We start from the raw sequence: 19,964 nt of genomic DNA, 5'->3' as shown, positions 1-19,964 counted from the left end.
CACCATGTTTCTACAGTAGCCCAGAACGGACAAATTTACACTGGCTACAGACAGAGCCATTTGCGTTTTTGCGGCCACTTTAGTTAGCAGCCCCTCCACACTGAGCCAAACGGCATTGGAAAAACACAGATTTTTAGCGTGGAATTGCTTCATTCAGTGTTTTTGCTGGTTGAAGTCATGTGCCCCATTTGTTCTGGAGAGGCAAAGACCTCTACTTCGGCTTCAGATACTTAGGCTCTGAAAACCCCCCGGACAATTAATGCTGAAGGAATCCTTACTAGGAGTTCTTGCGTGGCATACGCAAGAAGTCTCTGTGGGTTTTGATGAGCAATCCTCACTGCAAGATGCCACTAAGTCGTGCACGCTGCTCCTTTAGCCATTATCAGATCAAAATTTGTGTGTCCAATAATTTGGTTTGTGACCGAATTCCTGCTAATGGCATTCTGTCAGCCTTAGCTGTACTTTGTGCTTATTGTTTCCTAAGAAACATCAGCATACTAAGATCCCAAACATGGTAAACACTGTACTGACTTAACATCAGCATGTTAACATTGTCATTTTGAGCATTTGGTTTTAAAGCACCACTGTGCAGAAGCAAAGCCTCCTTTAGGCTGCCAGCATGACTCAACAGTAGACTTTTAGTCTTCTTAACTCTCATACAACATGTTCTGTAATCATATGACAATCTTCAGCTGTCTGCTAATGTGAATGCTTGCAAGTCGACAAAATGGGAATGTGTCCAACCTCCATTATCCCTCCCTAATGATATGAATACTCCATAAAACAGCTGAATTGCTGCCCACATCTCAGATTTTTCAGTGATACAAAAGAGAGTGACAATTCAGACTGATTGTCAGGCTACCTAAACCTATCCCATGTGGCTGGATGGGTGTAACTCACAGGATCAAAGCCTTGGAAATGTGCTGCTGCAAAGTAGAAGAGGAAAAAAGTGTTTGTGGAAGGCTATAAGTGGGAGACATTTGATTGGCACAATTATATGACCTCTCCTTAACTTGCCACTGACACATTAGTCTTAAAAGCACATCTGCGGTTTCCATGGTGACCTGTGTGCTCCATGTGTTATGTGCTAAGATGTGTCTGAGAGCAGCAAAGCAGCACAACAACCTCATTGTTCTGCATCCAAGCTCTTTCTTCCTCTCGCTCTCTGCGCTTGTGTTCATACGTAGTTGTGTCCCACTTTCTCCCATCATGTCTCTTTCCAGTGTGAGGTATCCACAGACACATAACACCTTTCCCTTTTAGGCTTTCTACAGGTGATCAAACAAGCAGTAGTCCAGTATCATATACAGCACTGTACAGTCAAATATCTGATGAAAGCATATTTTGGTGGGGAAAAATAATCAAAGCAGTGGAGGCAGTGTTGCTAGAAACACTTTATTTATCAAGACCAACCAGCTGATATGTTTAATAAAACAACAGAGAAAGACACAATAAATTATTTAAGTGAAGCATACAGTTTTGTCATGAATATTTTTCTGAATACAGCAAAGCAGGTTCTTAAAACTAACAACTTTTCTCTGAGTTGAAAATATGACAGTACAATCAGTCACCCAGAATCCTCAGAAGTGAAGCCGAAACTCTGGACGAATCTTATTCAAAGCTTATCCAAAGCAACACTCTTTAGGCCTACTTGCATGGGACTAGTATTGCGCAAAGTCATTTCTTACACAAGACAGAAACCCTAAACAGCACCACTACAGGTGATGTACAGTATTAACCTCCCTTTTTCTTTTAAATGTGGGTTAAACAAACTAAACAGATTCTGCCACACATTGTCGCATAATCTGTCCTAAGGTCTTTCGAGATTTTGCTCTTCTGATTGATTTGAGCTCGCTTTTTCTGCAAACAGGTCTCCATGATGTGTAGCGAGATGAGCCTCTTCCACCTATAATGCTGTCAAAAGTGTCATTTGTAATTGACAAAGCAGCCTCCATAGTTCTTGACCGGGATGTCGATTCTAATGGGACTAAAACTATCGCAGAACCTCTGTGTTTGGCGAAATATGGTAGGGAATTTGCAGTGGAATTTTCACTTGAGAAATTATGGACATGGCAGATTCGCAGGGGATTAAGATCATAGACGACCTCTGAAAAGGGCTCTAGTTGTTGTAAACAAACAAAAAATCAGGGCTGCCCCAGATTAAGAATTTTCCTAGTCAACCAAGAGTTGTCATTTAGGGCCATTAGTTGACTAGTCACCCGTATGTTTACGATATTAATTAAATTCTATATTTTGGGCGGGGCAACACAATGGTTTGAGTTGACGGTGTGAGAAAGAATAGTATCAGTAACATTGTTAACACTGTGCTACATTACAGAGAAATACAAAACCGTACTAATGAACCTTCATTAATATAGGCCTATATTTTATCTACAAGTGCACGTCACACACTGAGCGAGCCGCCTGTTAATGACGCTGTCGGCAAAGCAGTAATGATTGTGCTAAGTGGCTAATGGGCATCAGCTACTTCCATGTTTCAGATGATACGTCATGTTTGTAGTCGACCAATGAAGATGAGTTAACATATCACCTTGGGTTCGTCCTTCACCTTCTCAAAATGATCCCACACTTTGGATTTCCTGCCCGACATGTTATTAACTAGCCTGTGGAATAACCGCAGGTACCAGCCCTGGAAATTAGGGGCTATATACATGCCATGTATATACATGCCATGTCTTTAACTGCCTGGAAATGCGAGGCCAGATGCTGGGCGCTAGTCTTGTGCCAGCTTTCAAGAGCTTTTTTTTTTTCTTCCTGCGATTAAGTGACCAATGAAATCTTGCTGACTAATGATCTCTCTGGTCGACTAACGTTTGGTTGACTATTGGGGGGCAGCCCTACAAAAATAAAACAAAAACTCAAACAATGATACAGTTTTACGTGTCTGATGTTGAAACTCATGTGGTTCTATTGTAATAAACTGGAGGAGAAAATGAACCAGTTTTGAGGAAAAGAGGAATGTGTCTTTGTGCCACGAAACAATGGAATGTGCTGATAACACCAGCAAACTGGCAGACACAGGAAGCACACACACACACACATACACACACACACACACACACCCCTCACGTACATTTAAAATACATGAATTTGCAGCAGAGTTGATAAAACGTCTTGCTAGAGTGACTGTACATTTTGCAACAGAGCATCTTGGAAAACGACACATTACCTCATCACCATCTGGCTCGTTAGATACTGAAAATATAAAGTGGAGATTTACCTGCCAAGCATCGTCTGCGAAATTTGAAAAAATCACCCACTCTGTATGAGCTTTGTGTTTATCTCTGTTTCAAAATGAAACCCACAGGAATGAGAGCTAATTTCACAAGCGAACAGAAGACAAAAGCTTTACAGCAGAGTGAAGCTGCTTTCTGTGTGTGTGTGTGTGTGTGTGTGTGTGTGTGTGTGTGTGTGTGTGTGTGTCTGTCTGTCTGTCTGTCTGTCTGTCTGGGAAATTACTTGGAATGTGACTACCGCACAACCTGACACACTTTTGGACCATTGAAGGGTGTTTTGTATCCCACACCTGCCAAATAAAACCCGTGACTTACAGCGCACACATGCACATGAAAGAGCGCCGGCACACAGCTGATCGGGTTTCACTGTGACCGCGGAATCGTCTCAGTGTCCGGTTATTCTCTTTTTTTGTCTGTCTTTAGAACAAAAGTAGTGTGTAAAATCCCATTTTCTGTGTAAATCTGGCCTGTAAGCGGGCCTGAGCGTGTGACACATGGGAGGTGATGATGGAGAGATGACTGATGATTTATTCCTCACAGCTGGGTCATGTGTTTGGCAATGATAAGCTGTTACTTTGAATTCTTGCTCTATTGCTTTGATACTCTAGCTACCTACACACACACACACACACACACACACACACATATGCACGCACTTGCACGCACAGTCACATGCCGACCATTCCCATGCTTGTATCGGCTGCCAGCTCTCACAGACTGTTGGTAACCCTCCACCCCTTAAACAAAAGGACCTCTTCCTGAGCTGTTACAGGCAGACTGGCACTCACATGCACACACACACACACACACACACACACACACACACTCTCAATTATCAGTGGTATTTTCAGCAGAGACTAACAACATGACTCTAATTCCCACAGATCTCTTTTCACTGTGGTGCTGCAGCAGACTTGCAAAGCAGCGGGTCAGATTGTGATACATGTGAGCATCTTTGCGAGGAGTAAAAGCAGCTTGACAAAAAAATCAGGCAAGCGCAAAAAATGAACATGCTGATTGAACCTGCTGAAGTAGCTGCAATCTTTTTTGTGTTGTGTCTCCGAAGTGGCTCCTCTCTCATCTCCCATCCAGGAGTGCCGGTAATCTACGAACAGGAGGCTTGATTGTCCCTCTTCTGTCAGCCGCCTCTCCTAAACAACTCTCTTTCCTCTTACGTGTTCAGGGTCTGAGGTTCATGGTTTTAACTATGTAAGCAGAATTCTAGTTAGCAGTTGGAATGCCTGGAACGCTCAGAAAACCGGGCAGCAGCCTGATCTGACATCTCCTTTGATGTGTTAGAGAGTGTGTGATGAAGGGAGAGTATGTGTGTGTGCGATGCAGTGAGAAAGAAAGAAAAGACACGTATGGATGGAAGGACAGACAAAGGCAAGCGTGAATATATGCAGGCAGGAATGTGTGCAAAACAAAGGAGGGCTTCACTGGAAAATAGAGCAGTGAAGAATTCAGTATAAATAACTTCACTTTTTGTCTTTAGGTGGGCGCGGAAGCCTAGAGCGAATGTGTGTGAGTGCGTTAGTGTGCAATTCAGATCTGGAGGGTTGTGGTTAGCCTAATTTCACATCAAGATAAAGTGTTATTTTGGTTTACACTTCCAACCCCTCTCCCTCCCTCCTTCTGTCTCACGCTCACTCATCTCAGTGTGCTCCTGGCAGAAGAAGTGCCTGAAGTTTCTACAAACGCTCTTTATATAACACGACGGAATGCAAAAACATACACATGAAATAGGAATGAAAAACTGTTTACACAGTGGTTGAAGTCAATTAAATATCAATCCAATTAAGTTGGCATCCATTAAACTCCTCAAATCACGATGTAAGTTTGATGCAACATTGGTGTTATGTTTTTAATAGCATGGAATGGTATTTTTTTGTAGTCCAAAGAATCTTTTGTGTGTAGTTTTTGAAGGAAAAAACTGATTGAAACAGGGAAAATTTAGACTCCAAGCTGTAGGAATGTTAAATAACAAACTTGTTGGGCTGGAAATATTTATGCATTACAAGTTTAGCCTGTGTACAGAGGAAGGGAGGTGGTTTATCTGCAAGAACAAATGTCACTGAATGGTGCTAGCTGCTGTTTGTCAGTCAAATTGTTGCCGCCTTCTTTGCGGCGCGTGTGTCTGCGTTGCTGTAATTATATGAAGTTCGTAGCAAAAAAGATAAAAAGAAGAACTTGTCCAACAGTTCCAGATGAATGTGCCGGTCAGGGTGTCTCAGCGAGGGGGCTGGGAGGGACACGCACACTCGCACTTTTCATGGTGTGTGAGGAAGATCTCATCTATGATCCAGCGCACCCGTGGCCTCCGATGGCGCTGATGCAGAGTGACCTCTGGGGAGTATTTCAGCACCTAAAGGGGTCAGAGAATGAGACGGCAAAGATGAAGAGAAGGGTTAGAGGATGGATTTATTTTTGCCTCGATGGTTGGTAAATGTTAGGTAGGACTGGGCAATATTAAGAGAATCTTATATCACAAGATTTTTTGGAAAAACACCTATCGATATTGCGATGTGTAAAGTTTGTTTTAAAGAATAAAAAACTTGACACTGAAACAAGAGTGTGAATGGCACAAAGCTAGCACTAGCATGGAATCTGATCTTCTGATCTGGGTCACTTTCATATGTGGTCCTAAATCAGACACAGCTCTCTTTCTCCTCAAACTCATTCATTGTCAGCTCACAAATTCATCGGCGTCCACTGCACATCAACTCATAAATGAAACCATAAACACTGACTTCAGTGGCCTCCATGTTGACTTCAACACTATGTGCTGCGTGTGACGTCTTTGTTATTGTTGTTTAGTACATGGCATGTGGACCAGGACTGTGACCAGTTCACATCTGAATCTGATATTGGCCACAACAGATCTGGGGAAAACTGAATTCTCCTACTCTGCACCTTGGACATTGAACAATCTATAATTAGAAACACTTATATCAATTGATTAATTTAAGAGCATCATAAAGAATGAGGTAACAGAGACATGTGCTTGTTTTTCTTCAGAGGCCACTATGTTTGAATAGTTGTTGTTTTATCGTGGATTTTTGTGTTGCATGTTGTAGTTGTGGCATTTTAATGTATTCTGATTGGCTGCTACCTCGGCCAGGTCTCTCTTGTAAAAGAGAGTTTCCATCTCAATGGGACTTCCTGGTTAAATAAAGGTTAAATAAATGAATAAATAAAAATAATGTGAACACTAGGGCTGCACAGTTAATCGAAATATTATTGAAATTGCAATATAGGCAAGTGCAATACCCAGATTGCATAAGCTGCATTTTTTTTTTGATTAAGGTAAAATGTGCGTAACATACCATTATAAAAGAAGCATAGTGGTGCTATAGACAGGCCCCGGCCTATGAATCATATTCCAGATATAGGGAACATACTTGCTTGGTACAGACTCCAGCAAAAATCACATCATCATCATTTTTATACTGTTTTCAGTAAAAATGAAATGCCAAAATTACTATTCCCACCACGATTGCAACTCATATTGCAATCAGATGATTTGTCTAAATAATGGCAATATATTATTTATTTATTTATTTATTTATTTATTTATTTATTTATTTATTTATTTGGTTATTGTGCAGCCTTAGTGAACAGCCAAACAAAACATCTCATCTGATCAAAAAAAATTGCAGTCTGATCATATAGCCTGAGAATGCAGTGGTGTACTGAGACAATTGTATATGCACCCTTCCCTTGTTATCATCACTGAACACACGGGGATTCCTACACTGTGTATTATCTTAACATTCATTCATCCATTCATCCGGGACATGTTGCCAAGGGACTTATTGCTGATTGTACAAAGAGAAAACAGTAGTATCTTAGAAAGCATACCAAACATAATCACAGTGTACACACATATGACATATACAATTACTGATACAGTTTTCTGTTTTATCATCAAAAAGTTTGCCTATCGTGGTTTTAAACAAAAGTTAGCCCGTTATACAAATGTGGAGTCAAAAGAGAGGTTTCAATGCTCTGTTTACACTGCGAGTCTCTAAAAGTACAATGGAATTGATTTTATAGTTAGAATTATTCAATGCTTCACTCTAACTGGCTTTGTTGCAGATGGCCACATTGTTCGCAGGTGCCACTACTAATGTGAAAATGGACTGAAAGTACAAATTGTTCTACAACTGATGCAGTCAATTTGTTCCCCAACGCTCAGTGAAGGCAGGGCTGCCCATGATTTATGTCAGGACTTCCCAGCACTGAAACAATAGTGTGAGTAATAATGTGTTTCTTTAGAAGTTAAGTCAGTGAAGGGAGAGGAGAGGAGAGGAGAGGAGAGGAGTCAAACACACCCCCATAAACACCCAATGCAACACAACCACACACTCATGAGACATGCAAGCAGTTTTCTGCATGCACAGTATATACAGACACAAACACCTTTTTCATGCTCACACATGCAGTGACTTACACACACACACACACATACGCACACACACACAGCACAATTACAACCCAAATCCCACTTTTGTCTAAATTTCCATTGTATGATTTTTGAACAGTGTGTGTGTGAGAGAGAGGGAGCCCTGCGGACCATGTTTCAATAATGAAGCTATACGAGAACAAAGACACAAAGAGATGGAGGGAAGAGCGAGAAAAGAATGAATGACAGGCTTAAAGAACAAGAATGGTGCATTGCAAAGGGATAAATTGAAAATGGGAATTGGGAAGAATGAAAGGATGATGGGAGCCCAGAAAGACAGCGAGAGTGATAGAATGCTAACAATGCATTGAGAGAGATATGGAAAGATCGGGGGAGAGAAAGACGGAGACCAGCGTAGACGCGAATGGAGGAGAGGAGCAGGGAGAAAGTGTGAAGCTGTTGGTGCATTGCTGCTTCATTGTTGATGCGGCGCCTGCCTCTGCACGCCCCAGTATCTCTCTCCTTCTCACTCAGTCACTTGCTCACACCTTTCAGACACACACCTAAAATATGCTGGAAATTTATTTGACATGTTAGTCAAATAAGCCCCCACATCACTCTGCCGTAACACTTCAGCACAGCTCTAGTCTACAATGAATGCCATCATTAATAGAGAGGCAACAGCATGCACAAGCATCTCCTAGAAATCAGGTTTGTACACAGCAAATTCGAAACAACAAATATGTTTGAGGGAAACGTGGTGTTAACATAATGAGTCAATATTGCTGATTAATAAACCTGGCAAGTTGCAAAAGATTTTGATACTGAATATATCCCCTAAATGTTCACTTACAATGCCTTTCATCTGTTTTCTGCCAAAATAGGCGGCCTTGCAATACACTGTGCACTTTGAGTGCCTTTTATTTTTTCTTATTACCTTTTCATTAACATTTGACCCAAATCTTTCCCTAACCTTAAAGGGATACTTTGCAGCTTTCAATTATCTTTGTACCATAACAATGTGTGTAGTATGTGTAAATGAACTGTGGTAACCTTCCCTCCGTCTAACCAGCACCGAGCTCTCCTTTGCTCATCTCTCAGCTCAAGTCTATGAAACTTGCAGCAGATTTTCACGGACTTTAGGGCTGCTGCTCAAACTACAGATTGTACTTCCGCATATTTATCGATAGGTTAAAAAGAGGAAAAGTCATGGCGTCATATCATTGGGGTACAACACATAAATCTGGTCTGCACTTCCCAAATGGCTCAATAACAGGCGCACTATCATAGAACACGGGGACGAGGATTTGTTTAACTGAGGCATCCGCAGTCGGCCTTGGGTCAGAATATATTTTAAAAAATATAGATGTGAGTGAAAATTACAGTTCTGCCGTTACTGAAAATTACCATAAAGAGATGCTTTCTTTTCTCCTCTCTTAAACCAAACTGTAACAACAGGCAGTGTTGATCCAATATGAACCAAGATTCTGTTACTGTATCACCTAAAATGTCTTCAGACACATGTATTAGTGCACTGTTTGGCTGCTGTTTGAGAATTTATGAACAAGAAGCAGGTAGTGTTGTTTCCTGTACTGTAAGTGGACCTGCATTTGTATAGTGTCTTTCTAGTCATTCGATCACTCAAAGCACAGATGGAAGCATCATCGGAACAATTTGGGGTTCGGTATCTTGCTCAAGAATGCTTCGACATGCAGACTGGAGGAGCCGGGAATCAAACTGCTGATCTTCCGATCGGTGGATGACCCACTCTACCTCTGAGCCACAGCCGCCCACTAAAAAATGAAGGCTGAAAATACTGAGATCAAACAGTAAAACTCGGCAGTGTGGATCAAATATGAACCAAGATTCTGTTAATGTATCATCTAAAACAGTGGTTACCAGTGGAAACCAGCCACAGGGTCCAGAACGGAGACCCACTTTTTGTCTGTGACCCACCAGTTGGAAACCACTGACCTAAACTGTCTTGAGAAACATGTAATAATGAACTACTGGGCTGTTGTCTGAGAATTTGCAAAAATGAAGCCTGAAAATACTGAGATCAAACAATAAAACGAGGCAGTGCTGATCAAATATGAACCAAGAGTCTGTTAATGTATTGCCTGTCTTGGCTAAAATGTTTTCAGACACATATTCTAGCTTACAGTTTAACTGTAATTTTGAGATTGTTTTGTTACCAGCCAGCTGCCATATTGTTTCCTATGAGCTCGCATTACATCAACCCACCAGTGGGAGCATTCATTGGTCCAGTGTATCCAGTGCATTTTGGTAGTTGTAGTCTACCTCTTGAGCAAAAGCGAATGCCACAGCCCTTTTTCTTTGATTTCTTATCATGTAGCACCAATTTCAAAAGTATTTGCATCTTTCTACTGTGCAGACAGCCCAATTAATCAGAGTGCTTGTGTTGCATAAACCTAGTTCAGACCGATGATTCGCGACGAGACGAAACCGTTTTGGAACATTGCAGAGAAAAGTTGCAGTGGTTGTCTGAGCTTAACGCAAGCCGACTGATGGTGTCACCTGCAAGTCAGCTGGTCAAATCACTGGTGGCTGGTTTTAGAATGTAAAAAACATCACCTGTTTCTAAAGCCAATCAGCTGATAGTGAAGTCTGCTGGTGAAGTCAAAATGACTGTATTATTATGAATACAGTCCATCTGATGCTTGTTTTATGTTTTTCGCCCTTTCGTCACTACTACAAATGCAGCTGTAGCCAATATCTCACTGTCACTGTCCTCATTCATATTTTAAGAAGCTACAAATTATATTCAGCCACAAAATAAGCCTTAAAAGCTGCAAATCAGAGCGAAGGTGCAGAGAGTTGCTGCATGGAGATGATACACCATCTCATCTAGTTGCATTGGTGTAAACCGGCAGGTTTTTAGAACATTGCAAGTAGTTGACTGTTTCAACTAGTTTCATCACAAATCTTTGGTCTGAACTGGGCTTAAGACAGGAGTCTCAATGAGAACACATGATTCAGGTGTCTTAGCCCTGCACTCTGTATGCACACCATCCACCCCGACCACCTCCCTGCGAATCTGCAGTGTGGTACATAAATGTGGTGTTTCATTAACTCAAAGAAACGTGGTCTCTGAACATTATCCAGGCAGTGATAATGTTGTCACCGCAACGTAATTATAAAAGCAATTTAATAATATACAGACGTAATTTCTAGGAGACAGGGTTGAATGTGCATAAAGATATTAAATGCACGTTTCTGCCTTCTTTAAAAGAAGTAAATGTATTTAACGTTTGTCATTTTAATTATCAGCCTTGTGCAAAAGGAAATAAAGTCAGTTTAATAAGCATAATGGAGAATATAAGAGATTCTTGTCATGTCAGATCAGATAAATAGGTTCATTTTTCCCCGCTTGTGGTGCAGAATGAAACAGGGGAAAAAAGCCTGGAAAAAAATACACATTAATCACAATAATCATCGGGCACCCGAAACTTCCATGCCAGTGCTCATAGAATGAGTATCCAACAAATGCTTTACATGCTGCATGTCAGCAAATGAAAGCAGTCTATCTTTAATTTATGCCTGTGCTTCGTCACTGTCAGAGGTCCACACTACACTCCTACTACGCTAACAATGATTTTTAATTAAGACATCGCCTACAAAATCACTGGTAATGATCTGTCATTCTTCATATTATGACTTTAGACTCACTGCTGTTCTCAACCGGTGTTGCTGCTCCATGTTGCACACCAGGTCCCAATTATCACACAAGCCATCTCAGCAAGCATGCATTTGTGTAGTCAGTGTGTATGTGTGTGTTTTGCTTGTGTGTGTACCTCATGTAGTTTGAGTGTCGTCTTGGAGGCCTGGCAGATGCACCCGTTGTTCCAGTTCTCTGTTCCGCAGCCACAGTTGCCTCCACAGCGTTTGACCAGCAGACATCGCGGGAAGAAGACGGCGTTGGTGACCCTCAGCTCCTCGCGCAGGTTCACAGAGTAGTTGCGAGGCGTACAGCTGTACCGCTTTACGTCGTCATAGAGACGGTTCAGATCAACTGGACAGCGAGTGAGAGAAGAGAAGATAGATGTTAGTTAAGTTTTTGTTGTATTCATGTTTCCTTTCTGCTCTGGTGATTTTTGGACTGCGCTGAGGGAAGGGTGAGAGGGACAAAAAGACATTTTGATTTATTGTTGCTTCGTACTGTTATTACAAATGAGTGATGTGCTGGAGACAGAGACGGAAGAATGAAATTGGAGAGGGAGGCAAAGTCGCTGTAATTCACACTAAAAATATGCTCCGCATTGATTGAATGAAAAGGGTTGAAAGGCGGAGAGGGACTATAAGATATGAGTACAATTGCAACAACAATTGACTGCAGAGGAACAGATGGAGAGATGAGTGGGAGAAAGAGAAACACAAAGATGCAGAAAGAGAGAACACGGGCCAGAAGAGCAAGCAGGAGCTATTAATTGATTGCAGATTGAATGTATTGACCGCAGTCTTTCTTCATGTCATCACTTTGGAGAAAATCACCTTGTTTGTGCATATTGGATCTTTTGTTCATTGGCCTTCTGCAATGGTTCAAAACTAATTTCAAGAGAACCAAAGGGATTATGGGAAAGGCTGATGAGAAATAAGGGACTAAAGTGCTGGTCCGGAGGGGAAAACCAGGAGCTCCAGAACCAGGAGCTTGATTAAAAACTAACTATCACTATGTGTTTCACTAGGATTGGCATTTGAGACTGCTAACTGAATGACACAAGTGCACATTGCTGCTCAGCACATAAAGGGCCAAGGGCCAAACTGTAGCAGGTGAGCATCATCAATTTGAGGTGGTTGAATTGTTGTATGGCAAAGATATTTATTGTGCTTAAAGAGAGAATCATAACAACCATCTCAAGCATTTGTATGGATTTTTTTAGCATGAGGGATAAATGTAAGAGTGAAGGAGGCCAAGCATGTGTTCTTTGTGGAGTTAAGTAGGAGCACTTTACATTGTTCATAATCTGCAGTCCAGAGAGGCATCAGGTGGTTTGAGGGTCACATGAAACAGAACATTTAAAAAAAAAAGAAGAAATATCATAAGAGGCAGAACAGAAAAGAAAGAAGAGCAACAATCAGCTGCAGATTGACTGCTCTCTTCAGTGAGGTCCTCGGCAGCATAATCATCACCACACTGTCCATACAGTAGGTGGAAATTACACAAGGCCATTGAACCAGTGATTGTGCTTTACTTTGAAAGAGTGCTATGCAACATTCATGCATATATGCATATATGTGATTCACAGTCTGGGGCAGGATAGTCTGCACACTGTTCTCAACAATGAATGTATAAGCGAACTTCATACAGCATTGGAGGCAAGCCTTGATCGTTGCTGTGAAAGTTGCTCAGTTGTGCATGAAGCTAAAGAGGTCAATTTCAGCAGTATGAAATACTGGGATCTTCTGCATTGTTGGATCCATACAGCAAGTGCGCTAGAGACTTACAGTGGCTGAGTGGTGGGGTCACCTCTAGCTCACCTGGTATAGTGTGCCCCTAAAGCTGAGTCCTTTGTAGGGTTACAGCGGTAACAACTGGTACAACTGTTTTTTAGCTATACAGTGATATTAAAATTGACGGTTATCATACTGTGTACATTTGCTTATCTATGACATTGAAAAAATGCAACTGGACAGAGCTTCTCAACTTTTGTTATTTTCAAAAGGGAGACTTTTTACACAAACTTTAATTTAAAAAAAATCAAATAGGGTTGCAGCGGTCAATCTCAACTTTTACTATTACACGAACTTTCATTAAACTTTCATTTCAGTAAAGTTTTTTTCAACCAAAAATAACCCTTCAGTTTCATTGCTTTAAGGGTTATTTTGACTTATAATAATAATAACTCTGTAATACCGCCACACTGTGAAATTGCGATAGTAAATCTCATACGGTTGCAACCCTAGTCCTTTGCAGCAGCCCACTCTCTCACACCTTTCTTGTCAATCTGTGGCTCTCCTATAAATAAATGCAAAAACACCCCCAAAAATCCTAAAAAATACCACTACTACTACTACTACTACTAATAATAATAATCCATTTTGCAGCTCTTCTAGACTTTCAAAGTGTTATTGGACTGCATGGATCAAACCTGATGGTGGGGTTTGTGATGCTCAGAGAGAATCCACTGATTTACAGACATCTCTTTCACAGTGTAAGTCTATGGGAAAGTGTCCATGTCAACACGTGATGGACACAGCCATTATACAGTGGTGGAAAAAAGTTTTCGGACACCCCATGCATTTGTGAAATACTGCACTAAGAATCACTCTTAGGTCTTCAAGTGCAATTTCTTTTAGTACAGTCACAGCCAAAATACTAAATAAATCCTAAAAAAGCCATTAAAAACTTAAAATTGATTGGTTCCATAAAAATACATAAGAAATTTTGAGTATTGGGTCATTTTGGTACCAGTGATGAAGGTCGTTCTTTTTATTAAAAGACACAATTTTTGTTGCCAAGCTTCGTGTCTACATAAAGCCAGCACATTTGAACGTTCTTCAGACACAAAAATGGCTGAAACAAGGAACCTAACGCAGGAAACACGCCTGAAGATAAAGATTCTCAGCCAGGAAGGGTACAGCTGCTGCCAGATAGCCAGGAAGTGCAGATGCAGTCCTTCAGCAGTTGGATACACTCTGCAGAAATACAGACGAACCAACAGCTTGGAAGACAAACCAAGATCTGGGCATCCAAGGGTTTCTTCAGCAAGAAATGACCGCATCCTGATCTGCATGTGCAGGCAAAACCGCCAAATGACATCACAGGAGCTTCAGCAGCAGTGGTCAAACCAAACTGGTGTCCAGTGTTCCACCCGCGCTGTACGTGGCCGACTTTTAGATCATGGCTTAAGGTCCTACAAGGCTATCAAGAAGCCCCTGATCAATGAGAGACAGAGGTTAGCCCAGCGTCGTTGGGCCCAGGCACACAAGAACTGGACAGCCAGGAATTGTAAGAAGATTTTGTGGTCAGATGAGTCCAGTGTCCAGCTTTATCTTCCTCCTACTAATGTGAGGGTACGCAGAAGGCCAGGCGAAGCATTATCTCCAGCATGTACAGTACCTACTGTCAAGCATGGTGGAGGCAGTATTATGGTTTGGGGATGCATGAGTGCTGCTGGTGTTGGTCATCTCACTGTCTGTGATGGCACATTGAACTCTACCAAGTATTGTACCATTCTCGAAACCCACATGCTCCCTTCTGTGCGTGCACTGTTCCGTCGAGGTAAAAACTGGATGTTTCAACAAGATAATGCCCCTTGCCACACATCCAAGGCCAGTAGAACTTGGCTGCAGGAGCACAGTATCCAGGTCTTAGAGTGGCCAGCTCAATCCCCGGACATGAGCCCCATTGAAAATCTGTGGTGGATTATCAAAAGGTCTGTTTCAAAGCATAAACCAAAGAATTTAGAAGAATTAAATGCAGTAATTCAAGAAGAATGGGACAAGATTACCCCTCAACAGTGTAAAAGGCTCGTGGGGAACATGCCAGCCAGGATTAGAGCTCTACTACGTGTCAGTGGCAGGACTACTAAATATTAATTTGATGATGTGATGGTTTATTTATTTTTTGTTCAGTTTTGAACACATTCTCTGTTATTTGTTGACTTTGATACCGACAATGTTGAGAACTGACATATTGAAACGGTCAAGAATTTAGTTTTGTTAGTTTTTCAATAAACAAAAAAATATAATTTGTATTTGTTTGTATCTGTCTAATGCAGCCACACCTTTTGAAACACAAAAAATATTTTTCCACAAATATTTCATGATAATATTTGAGATTGTGTAAAATTTTAAGGGTGTCTGAAAACTTTTTTCCACCACTGTAGTTCCACATTTGGCCACTATGTAAAATTGGCTTCAAAATGTGGCGCTGTCCCTGGGGGCTTGTTCTTAACATGGAGGTGGCTGAGTCGGCAGCCAGCAGCTAACAGTGCTAACTCAATAAACAGCGCTTTACAATAGCAACAGTGCTGACAAAGCTAACGTTGTTAGCATCGATAGCTGGGAGATATCGGAGTGCTAGTGCTTCACTTCAGCAATGGCGGCGTCCTCATACCTATGGTAACCACCGTTCCAGTGCAGTGCAGAGTGGCTGGGATTAGCCAGCCAGTTGGTTACACACACAGGGACTCGCATGCACATGTGGCCGAACCATCTACCACAACAAAGACAGGGAAGCTCTGATTACAACAGGCAGAGGGAGTGTGACTTCATTCTCTGCTCAGGATGCAATTGCTACACTATAACTTTACATAGCAAGTAGTTGTTTGCTACTATATTAATGCTCTGACTGTTGTGAACAGCTCCTTTAATACTAGACTCTTACATCTGAGTCACTCTACACTGGATACAAATTAAATAATAAACCCTACACTCTCAATGAGGTGAGTTGATTTCACTTGTGCAGTGCAGTTTAGTTTCATCTGTTGGTTGGAAAAGAAAAAACGTTTGCATGTTAACAAATGGAGCCCTATAAAGTTCTATATACAGCATGTTTGCCCTTGTCTTTTCCCCATAATAGCTGTCTGTAACTACCAATAGCCACTTTGATAATAAAAGGCCTCTCTGTCTCTCAAGTGGAAAACCTGGAAAAACATGTTGTTACTACTCAGTCGTGACTTGTGTGTGAATTCCAATAATGAGGCACCATTTATGTGAAAAAACACACCATTGTTTAACACACTGCAGTTGCTCTTTTACATCATGGAGGAAAAATAATTATTCCAGAAGCCTATTCATTCTGTTAATAGGCTGTATAGATTTGCCCTGAGAGGCACCCTCAAGGACCCCTCTGCACTGGGGGATGGGAAGGCAAGGCCTGCCTCAAAACAGCTTGATTGACATTATAACACAGCAGGAGTGTGACACATGTATGTCACAGTAAACTGGATTAGTTTGGATATTTAAAAAAACACAACATTAAATTAGAGGATTGTGAGGCATGATCCATCAGGCAACACAAGCTGTTGCATATTTGGCTCTTAATTACATTTTTCCCCCCCAAAACAGCTAATCATAGACGCTGTAATAAGCAGAACTGATTCAAGCTATTTGTGTTGTCTTGTTTTGTTTCTTTACTAAGCTAATAAAAAAGTGTATAAAACGTTAAAGATATCATTTGTAGGATTTTCCTAAAAAAACAATAGACTCATACAGAACCAACCCTCAATCATCACTTGTGACCCAATAGAAGTGTGTGGCAGTGTATTTTTAAGCAGAAACTCTGCTATATTTCCTTATTTTATTTTTTATTTTCTGGGCTCAGAACATTAATAAATGTGTACCCCTACAACTCTGAGATGAGGTAAGGCTTTATCAAAAGGTGGCAACCAGGTGCCAGACTGTAAGTAGCTGGCATCCAAGAGACACAGCGCCAAAAAATACAAATATAGCAAGGCAAAATGCGAAAAGACCGAGACTCTGAAGTTGGCTTTTAATTTTATTTTTGCTGGCGCATGTTTACAAACAGTAACCGACAATCTTGCACGGTATACCTTAAAGGACATTCCCTCAAAGCTACAGTAGGTAACTGTTTTTTTGACTAATGTCACTATATCCTGATAGTAGTACATGAGGCAGATAATCTATGAAAAAAAATAAAAATACTTTGCCTCCTTTACGTGCTCCTAATGGCATTTGCAGAAATCATGACGACAACCAGGCAACATGGTGGTGCAGTGGTTAGCAATGTTGCCTCACAGTAAGAGGGTTCTTGGTTCCTGGGGCAGGGGAGCCCTTCTGTGCGGAGTTTGCATGTTCTCCCCGTGTCAGAGTGGGTTTTCTCCAGGTACTCCAGCTTCCTCCCACAGTCCAAAGACATGCAGGTTAATTGGTGACTCTAAATTGTCCATAGGTGTGAATGTGAGTGAATGGTTGTCTGTCTCTATGTGCCAGCCCTGCTATAGTCTAGCGACCTGTCCAGGGTGTACCCTGCCTCTCACCCACCCGGTTATGTAAAATGAATGCAGGCTTTCAAAAAGGCTTTGCTCTCGTTGGGGGGCGACATTTTGTTTTTCAGCTCAACTGTTTTCAACATGGTGGCTACAAACTTTGATTTTACAGCTAAACAGTACACTAAAATATGTTTCTGGAAATACTTGAGACAACAGTCAATGCAGTAACAGAATCCTTATTCATATTTGTTCAGGCACCGTGATTGACAGCTATTCTTTCTGAGAATGACCTGTGATTGGCCAGACTCTCCCGTCACTGGGAAGATTTTATAAAGCCTGAAAACAGTGTTCGAGTGTTCTCTCAGACCACTTGAATTACAATATGCTTATTATGGGATTTTTACCCAGTGACGCCAAAATGAAAATGCCTCCCCGAGCTTTAATGGTCTCCTAAGGTTCAGAAGAGAGCCTTGAGCACCATGGGAGGACAACAGTCTGGCACTTTACTACCTGCAGAAACCACTCAAGAAGAGGGTGACTGAACAACCTCATAGCAACAGCAACATGATGAGAAGATATTGCTGATGCATTCACCTTTATGGTAGCATGTGACTGTCCTCTGTCACACGGAAAGCAGCCAAGAGTAATGGGTTGAGCTTGTCCTTTAGGCGGTGATGGTGAACGTAGCCTATGCACACAGGATGCTATTAACCAGTCTGACGCCATTCAGGGTACCATTAGGTGGCTGGCATCTCCTTATTGCACTGGGTCTCCATACAACTGGGGTTAAAATAACAGTATCGCCAGTTCCTTTTTCTTTTGAATATCACTGCTCTGTTCACCATTGAGGAGCTATTAGAATGAGTATATGACTACCCAAATCCTGTACACTCTCTCTAGCTTGCTTGGCTCCCAGATGGAAAAGATGAACGAGCGAATGGTGTGAGGAGCGTCCGCCATTATGAGACTGAAAGAAAGTAGAAGCATTGTTTGGATATAGGGCCATTTCTACAGCCAACACAAAGTGGATTTGTTTTTTGTATTCTTTTTTTGAATCTATAAACCCCAAAGAGCCAATCAGAGTGTGAAATGGGATAAACTTTCTTGAAACAAGTGAAATATTCTTAAACATTTGCAGTGAAGATGAATTAGATTTTCTCTGATTACTAGATTTTTCACTTTGTTGAAGTGCAATGGCTTTTACTACCAACCACAAGAACAGAGGACTTGTCAAGATCGATATTTGCAGTGAACTACGGCGACTACTTGGCAAGATTGGCTTGAATTGGCTTGTTTCTGAGTTTTGCTGCAACAATAAAAATCAGTCATGCAAAAGAAACTGCCCAGAACTCTCATGTCCTCCATATTAGTATAACAGTGACAAATTTGCTTGATGTGCAATACGTGACAGAGAAAGGGAAGTGCAGTGGGGTCAGGGAAGCCTAATGGCATTGATAATCAATAAGCAATTGTTTACAAAAAGAAGTCCTTGCTGGGGGGGGGGGGGGGGGGGTCCATTCATAACATAAAGCATGTGGGAAGCCCAGACAACAATGCAGAGAGAAGAGCAGGAGATATAATCATTTGCTTTGGCAATATAAAAATAAAGACAAAAGGAGAAGGTGCACCATTTATATTGACGACATTGATTGTGGTTCCATCTAAGTGGTAAAATTGCCAATGTTTATAGTATGCATTTATTTATGACCTAACATTAGATATAACAGGTGTATAGAAAAGAAATGGATGAGCGTGCTTCTGTGTGAGGTGTTGTATCTGTGTTTGCATGCTCCTCTAAGATCCCTGCACTCTGTCATAGAGACAGTTGCTGTGTGCACATCCTAATATAGTTGACTAAATGAAAAGTGGATTATGTGGATTATGTCTGCATTTGTGTGAGTATAAACAGGTTAAACGAGGACAACTGATCCAAACAGTGCCTGTGTCATGTTTATACAAACAACAACAACAGCCTCAGAGACTTTATGGAATATGAATAAAAAATAATGTGTTTAATGCAAGGTATGTTTTTTCCCCCAGAATATAGCAAATTAGGCTTATTTTCAACTATCCAAGCCATTTATACCATGAGGGAATGCAATAGTTATTTTTCTTTAGCACATTTGGCATCTAAGAATTATGTCTGTAATGATAAACGGGACAAAATGTGATTCTTCATTTGACCACAGACACAATAACAACTGCCTTAACTTACTATTATATGGTGTAACACAAACTATTAAGCATTTAAAAAATCATCTCATCATATACAGTCAGACTGCAGTACACACCCAGCATTCTGCTATGCCTGACAAACCTTTGCTCACAGCCAAATCATTTTCTTCCCCTGCATCTCCTTCAGATGTGAACAGTACAGGTGACAGA

At 41.2% G+C, this 19,964-nt stretch overlaps 1 protein-coding gene across 2 annotated transcripts in view; it reads right to left on the bottom strand.

Annotated features, from left to right (window-relative positions):
* Positions 1 to 1,382: 1,382 nt before the first annotated feature.
* The window catches only part of pdgfd (platelet derived growth factor d), an 87,950-nt gene continuing 69,368 nt past the window's right edge, over positions 1,383 to 19,964 (bottom strand). For both annotated transcript variants that reach the window (XM_033630578.2, XM_033630579.2), the window contains exons 6-7: positions 11,478 to 11,695; positions 1,383 to 5,622 (exon numbers count right to left, since the gene is read on the bottom strand). In XM_033630578.2, coding sequence (XP_033486469.1) covers positions 5,488 to 5,622; positions 11,478 to 11,695 — 353 coding nt within the window. In that variant the 3' untranslated portion in view covers positions 1,383 to 5,487. The remainder of the gene's footprint in view (positions 5,623 to 11,477; positions 11,696 to 19,964) is intronic.

Source organism: Epinephelus lanceolatus, chromosome 4 (assembly GCF_041903045.1).
Source record: "Epinephelus lanceolatus isolate andai-2023 chromosome 4, ASM4190304v1, whole genome shotgun sequence".
Lineage (NCBI taxonomy): Eukaryota > Metazoa > Chordata > Actinopteri > Perciformes > Serranidae > Epinephelus > Epinephelus lanceolatus.
The sequence above is the reverse complement of the archived record's forward strand: the minus strand, read 5'-3'. Positions and strand labels throughout refer to the sequence as shown.